The 10,239-nt window shown below is 33.0% G+C and overlaps 1 protein-coding gene across 1 annotated transcript; it reads right to left on the bottom strand.

Moving 5' to 3' along the window:
- Window positions 1-8,636: 8,636 nt before the first annotated feature.
- Window positions 8,637-9,047, bottom strand: LOC147476235 (uncharacterized). Its single transcript, XM_086585664.1, has one exon. The coding sequence runs from the start codon at window positions 9,045-9,047 to the stop codon at window positions 8,637-8,639; it is 411 nt and encodes a 136-aa protein (XP_086441790.1).
- Between the last annotated feature and the right edge of the window lie 1,192 nt (window positions 9,048-10,239).

The following is a 10,239-nucleotide window of genomic DNA, read 5'->3' as shown; positions in this document are numbered from 1 at the left end:
GATTGCAGTTTAAATCAACTGCAAAAAACCATGAATAGAAAATTAAATATTAAATTTTAACTAAACCCACAATTCATAGATAATCAAAATTTATTATAAAATAATGAAATTAACCCCAATTATTTACCTTTAAAGTTTCAACCTGATTAAATGTTACAAAACAACCTATAAAATCACTGAAACAAAAGATTAATAAAAATCAAATCAAATCTTAATTTTAAAAGCACTAAAAAGGAGTAAATTTGTATTTCATTGAGTGTGAGAGTGAGTGTGACTATGTAAGAGTGAGAGATTTGAGATTTGAGAGAGGAGTGAAGCGGGCAGCAAGTGGCTGAGACAAGACTAAACAATTAGCTTTTTTCTTTTTGTTCGATGCAACCTAAACAGTTAGCTTTATGGTCTTTTTGGTTATTTTTTTAATTTTCCAAAAAAAATAGGTGGGGAGCGAAATTAGTTTGCCACTTGGTATTTAGAAGAGATATGCCGACCATTAACAACTCTTGTAGAACCATCGGGTACCCAGGGAGATTACCCAACAGATGGTTAGATTAGACCTGATAGACAAAATGTGTTGGTAACTTCCTACCAACGGATTCCGTCGGTAGGAAGTTACCAACACATTTTGTCCGGGTATTCTTTATGGCGTCTGTCGGGTAAAATTGTTTTTTTGATAGTGCAATCTCTTCTTCATCAGATTCGTTCAAACAAGAAAACTCGAATGTGAATCTACTAGAATGGACGGCGCTAATGTGAGATACAAGGAAAGAATGCTAAAGATCAACTAAGCTTTTTCTTATTCATTAATGGTGTTACAAAGTTTTCCTCTATCCTCTCTGGTTTACATGTGAGAAATAGAAAAATAAAGTGTGGAAAATGAATCTCTCCTTTTCTCTTTCTACATCTAGTCATTTTATAGTTGCTCCACATGGCTTCATCCAATAGCTTTGTGACATGTGTCCATTCCTTTCCTTTCTCTTCTCTTCTACCTACAATTTATATGAATATATTGGCTCTCTTGCCGATATTATATTAGACAATAATTGAAATTCGATTTGATTTTTTTTATTGTTCATCGGTATTGTTCATTGATACTGTACTTCCCGTTACTGCTCATCGATATTGTACACCCGATACTATTCCTCAATATTGTACATCTGATACTATTCATTGATACTATTTCTCGATATTGTTCATCTGATACTGTTCATCGACACTATTCATCCAATAATGTACATCCGATAATGTTCATCAACACTATTCATCTATAATTAGATATTTTTGTAAGTAAATTTTTGAAATTCGAGATACAATATTTTGTTAGTAATTTTTCGAAATTCGAGATGGCATTTTTTGCAAGTAATTTTTCAAAATTCGAGATGACAATTTTGTAAGTAATTTTTCGAAATTCGAGATGACATTTTTTTCCCCGAGCTAGGATTTTACCTTCGGCCATACATCGTTCTTGAAGACATAAAAGACGACTGCGCAAAGCACTCACAAAGATTCTCCACAACTCAAAAAAATTTGAACTTTAGCTAGGAATTTGCCTTTGGCCATACATTGCTCTTTCACATCGGAGACGATGCCTAGAGCAGCACTCACAAGGATTCTCCACAACTTAAAAAAAAATGAAAATTTTGAATTTTGAATTTTGAATTTGAAGTAGAATTTTGATATAAGGAATTTTTTAATCCGAAATAGGATTTTAACAATTAAATATTTTGAATTTGGAATTAAATTTGATAAAAGAAATTTTTTAATTTGAAATAGGATTTGATTTTGATAAAAGGAATTTTTGAATCCAACATTATGATTTTGACAACTAAAATTTTTGAATTCAAAATAGGATTTGATAAATAAATAAATAAATTATAAAATAAATTTTTGAGCTCTTCATCCAATTTCAACTAATCCATCCATATTGCCATTAAAAAGTCGCCCCTAAGCGATAATTTTATATCAGTATTTGATCTGTCGCCCCCAAGTGATAACTTCAAATATCGACTCTTTAAAACATCCTTGCTCACCTTAAATCATCAATGAAATATTGGCCCTGAGGTGATTATTACCCTTATATCAACAATACAATTTTTGTCCCCAAGTGATCTAATTATATCTCATAAGCACATAAATGCTACATATTTATGCCCATATTTATATTATATTGTCTAGTTAATTAGCATAAGTTCATTTGATTAGTCCTGTTTCATTGGTTTTATAGGAATCAACACGAATGCGACGAAACAGGCTGAGACTTGAGGTTTTAAAAGGATTGTAAAATTCTCATGGGTTTATCACAGGAAGAATGCTCGATACGAGTTGGGAAATAATATGCTAAGGACCTGATGAAGAAAACCTAAAAGTTTCAAGGTCAGAAGTCAAAGTCAGAGCGCGCCCACGCTCCAATAGGCCTAACTCAGAGCGTGACCTGCGCCCTCTTTGAAAATTGTCAAAATTACTGTGTTTTTACATAACACTTCGCAGCTTCCCTCCACCCCTGCTTGAACTCGATTTGGATAGTTCCAAAAGGGATTAAAACACTGAAAGGAAGGTTGCCAAAAGGAGTTCCAAGGCTTGTACGCCCTAATCCAACCCTATATAAACTAGGGAAGTATAGAGTTCTCTCTTTCTCTGCCATCACGCAAAATCACATCACACCATTTGAGAGCTTGCTGGAGAAGAAGAAGTCAAGCCACAGATCACATTGTTGACATGAGTTCTTCTAAACCTTGCTTTCCTTTCATTATTATGTATAACTAAATTCTATGTCTAGGACAGATGAAGCCTTAGACTACTGTTGCGTGTTTTTAGTTTAGTTTCAAGGATTTCCACTACGCTTATGTATGTCCAAACAAATCTTCTAAGTTCACATCTCATAGTAAAACTCTATCTTTCATATTGTATGTCATGCATCTATTATAGTTTGATAGTTATAGCTATTAGATAAAGCTTGTTTTAATTGTTAATGTCAAAGTTGGATATTACTCGTGCCGTAAGAAGACATGTAATCTTTTAAGTTTGATCATTAGTGCTGAATTTTTAGGAGATACATGTTTACTAAGTTTTATCACATGCATATCATCGAGAAAGCTAGGGTTACCTTTCCCTCATGCTACTTGTATAAACTAGGGAACTTTGAAATTTATTCTAAGAATACAAACAATGGTCTAAGGTGGATTCACGGTCCTAGAATTCTCTCCACGTAATAAAACCCAAGTCCTTATATAGTTAAGTGCTTTCATAGTATAGTTAAAGTAAATAGTTTTAATTAGTATTCATACCACTTTCCAATCAACAACCATCATCAATCGGATTAGGTTAAGTAGATTTTAGATTTCAATTATTCCTAGTTAGCAATCCTTGTGGATTCAACCTTATTCTCGCACACTTACTGCAATACATCTTGTGCGCTTGCAAGTATTATTATTATAAAATAGGAGTTAATTAGCCTATTAATTTAGGTTGGTTAAATCTCTATCAATATCGGTCATAAGAGGTATATCTATTTTTCCCCAAGTGATTTTTCTATATCGGCCCAATTCCAAACAATTAAATGATATCGGGCTCAAAGTCTTTTTGGGCCCAAAGTCCTTTACTCTTTTGTCCATATCGGATTGGGCTTAAAGTCTTCTCTTTCAACTCAACTCCACATCTACAAATTTCATTTGCAACTTCAAGCTCATCAGCAAGAAAGAAAGAAAAAAATACCTCCAAATATCTTGTATCGACTTCACCAAACCATCTTCACTTCTAATATCTTAACTGAGGTTCATCAATACCATCTCTAAACATACCTATCAACATCATTACCAAATTTAAATAACCAAGATCGCCATTATTATTGAACCCAAGAACAAACGAAACAAAAACGAAAATGAGATCAAGAAACTTATTTGTACAACTCGATCTTGGGTGATTGATGAAACTTGATCATTTATCTTCATCAACCCAACGCATTGAAGGTTTGAGAAGAAACGTATCGATCACCAGTTTTTGCTTTGGAACCAATATTTTTTTCTTGGTGAATTTTCTAAACTCAATCAAATTAGATTTGGTATCGAATTTTTTGAATTCGTTTTGTTATAGAATTTGATTTTTTTATCGAATTTGGTTTGGTTTGGTATCAAAATTGGGTTGTTAAATTTTGACTTGGTATCGAACTTTACTCAAATGCTTGGATTTCCATTCAAGAGCTTAACTGCTTTTCTTGACTCCCCTTTCTAGTATCGATATCATTGGGTATTTTTGTTGTGGGTATCGGTTATGTGGTTGTGGGTATCGGTATCGAACTTGGTTGTTGAGGTTGGCATCAAAATTACCTTTACGAACGAAGCTTGTACCAGTATCGATTTTCATCAAGTATTTAGCCCCAGAGTGATCCTCTCTATATGGGCTTATCCAAAAATCCTTTTTTGGAACTTTCCCACAAATCAATTTTTAGTCAATTTTCAGGAACATAGTGAGTCTTTGATACGCCATCTTCTCAACCAAGATTCATCATCACTATTTCTAGCTCCATCAATTTATCATCTTAATTAATCTTCTTCAAAAAGCCATCAAAGAAAAATAGAAAAAATGGATTTAATTATGAGTCATAAGGAAAAACATAAAAACCGTATTTAATTATTAAGAATGAAATCAAGAAACTTATCTCGACAATTCAGTTGCTTGGAAGATCGAGCAGATCTTCGTCACTTCTTCTACTGTTTTCGCTTCCATCTTTAATTCTTTAATGGTGGAGAAAAAGAAAAACTCAATTGACCAATCAATCTCTTCTTCATCAGATTCATTCAAACAAGAAAACTTGAATGTGAATCTACTAGAACAGACGACGCCAATGTAAGATACAAGGAGAGAATGCTAAAGATCAACTACGTTTTTTTCTATTCATTAATGGTGTTACGAAGTTTTCCTCCATCCTCTCTGGTTTACATGTGAGAAATAGAAAAATAAAGTGTGGAAAATGAATCTCTCCTTTCCTCTTTCCACATCTAGTTATTTTATAAATGCTCCACATGGCTTCATCCAATAGAATTGTGACATGTGTCCATTCATTTCTCTTCTCTTCTACCTACAATTTATATAAATATATCGGCTCTCTTGCCGATATTGTATTAGACAATGATTGAAATAAGAGCAAATATCGTTAGTGTACAATATTTGGCCACCGTATCGCCCCCTCTCGAAATTTTCAAATTTTATAAGTGAAAATTTGAAGATTTTGAGAATAAATTAGAAATTAAACTTGAAATTTGATTTGGTTTTTTTTTATTGTTCATTGATATTGTACATCTCGTTACTGCTCATCGATATTGTACACCCAATACTATTTCTCAATATTGTACATCCGATACTATTCATTGATACTATTCCTAGATATTGTTTATCCAATATTGTTCATCAACACTATTCATCCGGTATTGTACATTCGATACTGTTCATCGACACTATTCATTTGAGATTAGATATTTTGTAAGTGAATTTTTGAAATTCGGGATGGAATATTTTGTAAGTTATTTTTTGAAATTCGATATGGCATTTTTTGCAAGTAGTTTTTCAAAATTCGAGATGACATTTTTGTAAGTAATTTTTTGAAATTCAAGATGATAAATTTTTTTTCCCCGAGCTAGGATTTTACATTTGGCCATATATCGTTATTGAAAACATAAGAGACGACCGCGTAAAGCATTCACAAGGATTCTCCACAACTCAAAAAAATTTGAACTTTAGCTTGGATTTTGCATTTGGCCATACATCGCTCTTAGCCATCAGAGACGATGCGTAGAGCAGAGCACTCACAAGGATTCTCCACAACTTAAAAAAAAAAATCAAAAATCAAAATTTTGAATTTTGAATTTGAAGTAGAATTTTGATATAAGGAATTTTTTAATCCGAAATAGTATTTTGACAATTAAAATTTTTTAATTTGGAATAAAATTTGATAAAAGAAATTTTTGAATTCGAAATAGGATTTGATTTTGATAAAAGGAATTTTTTTAATCCAAAATTAGGATTTTGACAATTAAAATTATTGAATTCAAAATAGGATTTGATAAATAAAATTTTTTTATAAAACAAAATTTTGAGCTCTTCATCCAATTTCAACTGATCCAAATTATATCAGTATTTGATTTGTCGCCCCCAAGTGATAACTTCAAATATCGGTTCTTTAAAATATCCTTTCTCACTTTAAATCATCAATGAAGTATTGGCCACGAGGTACTTATTAGGTTTATATCCACAATACAATTTTTGTCCCCATGTGATCTGTTTATATCAGTCATAAGTGGTATATCTAAGTGATTTTTCTATATCGGCCCAGTTCCAAACAATTAAATAATATCGGACTCAAAGTCTTTTTTGGCCCAAAGTTCTTTACTTTTTTGTCCATATCGGATTGGGCTCAAAGTCTTCTCTTTCAACTCAACTAGACATCTGCAAATTTCATTTGCAACTTCAAGCTCATCAGCAAGAAAGAAAAAAAAAATACCTCCAAATATCTTGTATCGACTTCACCAAACCATCTTCACTTCTAATATCTTAACTGAGGTTCATCAATACCATCTCTAAACATACCTATCAACATCATTACCAAATTTAAATAACCAAGATCGCCATTATTATTGAACCCAAGAACAAACGAAACAAAAATGAAAATGAGATCAAGACACTTATTTGTACAGCTCAATCTTGGGTGATTGATGAAACATGATCATTTATCTTCATCAACCCAACGCATTAAAGTTTTGAGAAGAAACTTATCAATCACCAGTTTTCGCTTCGAAACCAATATTTTTTTCTTGGTGAATTTTCTGAACCCAATCAAATTTGATTTGGTATCGAATTTTTTGAATTCTGTTTGGTATCGAATTTGATTTTTTTTATCGAATTTAGTTTGGTGTGGTATCAAAATTGGGTTGTTGAATTATGATTGGATATCGAACTTTCCTAAAATGTTTGGTTTTCCATTTAAGAGCTTAACTGCTTTTCTTGACTCCCCTTCCCAATATCGATATCATTGAGTATTTTGGTTGTGAGTATCGGTTATGTGGTTGTAGGTATCGGTATCGAACTTGGTTGTTAAAGTTGGCATCAAAATTACCTTTATGAACGAAGCTTGTACCAGTATCGGTATTCATCAAGTATTTCGCCCCCAAGTGATCCTCTCTATATGGGCTTATCCAAAAATACTTTTTTGGAACTTTCCCACAAACCCATTTTCAGTCGATTTTTAGGAACTTAGTGAGTCTTCGATACCCCATCTTCTCAGCCAAGATTCATCATCACTATTTCTAGCTCCATCAATTTATCATCTTATTTAATCTTCTTCAAGAAGCCATTAAACAAAAACATAAAAAACGGATTTAATTATGAGTTAGGAGGAAAAACAGAAAAACCAAATTTAATTATTACAAATGAAATCAAGAAACTTATCTCGACAGTTCGATTGTTTGGAAGATTGAGCTCATCTTCAACACTTTTTCTACTATTTTCGTTTCCCTCTTTGAAGCTTTAATGGTGGAGAATAAGAAAAAGTCAATTGACCAACCAATCTCTTCTTCATCAGATTCGTTCAAACAAAAAAACTTGAATGTGAATCTACTAGAACGGACGGCGCCAATGTGAGATACAAGGAGAGAATGCTAAAGATCAACTAAGCTTTTTCTTATTCATTAATGGTGTTACGAAGTTTTTCTCCATCTTCTCTGGTTTACATGTGAGAAATAGAAAAATAAAGTGTGGAAAATGAATCTCTCCTTTTCTCTTTCCACATCTAGTCATTTTATAGATGCTCCACATGGCTTCATCCAATAGCTTTGTGACATGTGTCTGTTCCTTTTTCTTCTCTTCTACCTACAATTTATATGAATATATCAGCTCTCTTGCCGATATTGTATTAGACAATGATTGAAATAAGAGCAAATATCGTTAGTGTACAATATTTGGCCACCACATTGCCCCCTCTCGAAATTTTCAAATTTTATAAGTGAAAATTTGAAGATTACGAGAATAAATTAGAAATTAAACTTGAAATTCGATTTGATTTTTTTTATTGTTCATCAGTACTGTTCATCAATACTACACATCCCATTACTACTCATCGATATTGTACACCCAATACTATTCCTCCATATTGTACATCTGATACTATTCATTGATACTATTCCTCGCTATTGTTCATTGACACTATTCATCTTATACTGGTATTGTACATCCGATATTGTTCATTGACACTATTCTTCTGAGATTAGATATTTTATAAGTGAATTTTTGAAATTCGAGATGGAATATTTTGTAACTAATTTTTTGAAATTTGAATTTCCATTTTTCGCAAGTAATTTTTCAAAATTCGAGATGACATTTTTGTAAGTAATTTTTCAAAATTCAAGATGAAATTTTTTTTTTTCCCCGAGCTAGGATTTTACCTTTGGCCATACATCGCTCTTTGACATCGGAGACGATGCGTAGAGCACTCACAAGGATTCTCCACAACTTAAAAAAAAATTGCAAGCAAAATGTGATTATATTAATATAAATATAAGGTTACACGAGGAGACAAAGTCTTCAAGTTACAGGATAGGTTCCCACCATAAAGCAAAAGAAGTGAGCGTACTCTAGAGAAATATAAAGTACAACTAATTTGGACTCTCAATTTTAGCTACAAAATATGGTCTTGAGGTACTCCGTTCTGATACATCTTTATCTAATGTTGCACCATGCTTTGCTACCGAGTCCGCACTGAAATTAGCTTCTCTCCAAGTCTGTGTTATCCTATAGGAAATCAAGTTTTTAGTGGCTCTTTCCCATCTCGTTTTCAGTTTCCAAGGAACGTTACCATTTGTGAAAGAATGAACCGATTGCGAGTCAGTTTCTATCCAGATTTTCCTCCAGTCATGAGCAATGGCACTCTCTGCTGCTAAAGTGAGTGCAATGCTTTCTGCCTCATAATTTGTAACCACCCTGAGACCTTGTGTTAGAATTCCAAGTAAATTGGATTGGTGATTGATAAGCACCCAAAACTGTGATATTATATCCCATAGAGACATAGCAATTTGGTTAATTATATGTTTAATAATCAGGAAATAATCGCATTTTCGTGCTTTTGTAGGTTGGAGCAACTAACGTAAAAATGATGATAAAACCAGCATTTAAGCACAAAATAGAGAGTATATAGAAGCTTTCTGATTAAGCCCACGTGAAGCCCAACAAAATCCGGACTAAAGCCCAAAGACTCAAATAGTACAGAATCCAATCAGAAACGAGATTAGGTGTACAGAAGCATCAAACTTCCGAAGCTCATATCTCTTGAACCAGGACTCCGAATGCAACGAGTGAGCTGCCCCGACGATCAGTGTGGCGAACTCTATGCATAGGCAGGAAGTTGTAAAAATGTCAAAAGACCGGACTGCCACTGGACACTGAACACGGACCCACTAGGCGGGCCCACAAGATTTGATGAGTCATCATGCAAGTCAAGACAAAGGTGCAAATAATTGGTGCAAATTTGACACCTTGCATGAAGTTAATGAGTTGGTTGGATTTAGGTGATGATTGTCTAAAAAAATGAAAGGTGTCAAATGGGGGTTAGTTGTGGATAAAAGAAAAATAAATGAGATGAGAGTGTTTCACGTGGGAGAAGAGAAAAAGGCTCTCTTATGTAAAGGGGGTTTGTTTTTGGGGAGTTGGCTAGCTTTTACTTCCTTGACTGTTACTTTTCATTTACTTTCATGTCTTTACTTTTGGTTTTAGTTTTTAGTGTTAATAAAAAAAAAACTTGTAACTTGTTAATGGAGGACTACACCTTCTAGTTCTTGAATAAAATTTCTTTGATCCTTAGGTAAAATAGTTAGTACATTTTGTATTCTTTTCTTCTTTCTCTCTCTCTTTTAGATATCTTCTTATAACTTTTATTTGAATTCCAAAGATCATGAGCTAAAACTCTCTCTTTGTGGGGGGTTAGTGATGCTTATGTGAGGAATCCTTTTTTATTGTTTTTCTAGATAGTTCTTTTGGAAAAACAACTAGACTTACATCCTATCCCAAAATGGTAGTTGGTGTAGAGTCTAGTTAGGAATCAAGGTGATGATCTTAGAGATAAATCATTATTTGGGTTCCACATGCTAAAAATATGATATTAAAGATGAGTCATATTTTTAGGGATCAAAATAATCTTGTTAGGATTTGTCTTTGAGTTCTAGGAAGATTAAGTTGCAATAATCTAGAGTTAACAATAGAGAT

Source organism: Coptis chinensis, chromosome 9 (genome assembly GCF_015680905.1).
Source record: "Coptis chinensis isolate HL-2020 chromosome 9, ASM1568090v1, whole genome shotgun sequence".
In the NCBI taxonomy this organism is placed as follows: domain Eukaryota; kingdom Viridiplantae; phylum Streptophyta; class Magnoliopsida; order Ranunculales; family Ranunculaceae; genus Coptis; species Coptis chinensis.
Note: the sequence above shows the minus strand (reverse complement) of the source record. Positions and strands in the feature narration are given on the sequence as shown.

Excerpts from the sequence above, each read along its gene's own strand:
- LOC147476235 (XM_086585664.1), bottom strand. The coding sequence starts at position 9,047 with ATGTCTCTATGGGATATAATATCACAGTTTTGGGTGCTTATCAATCAC.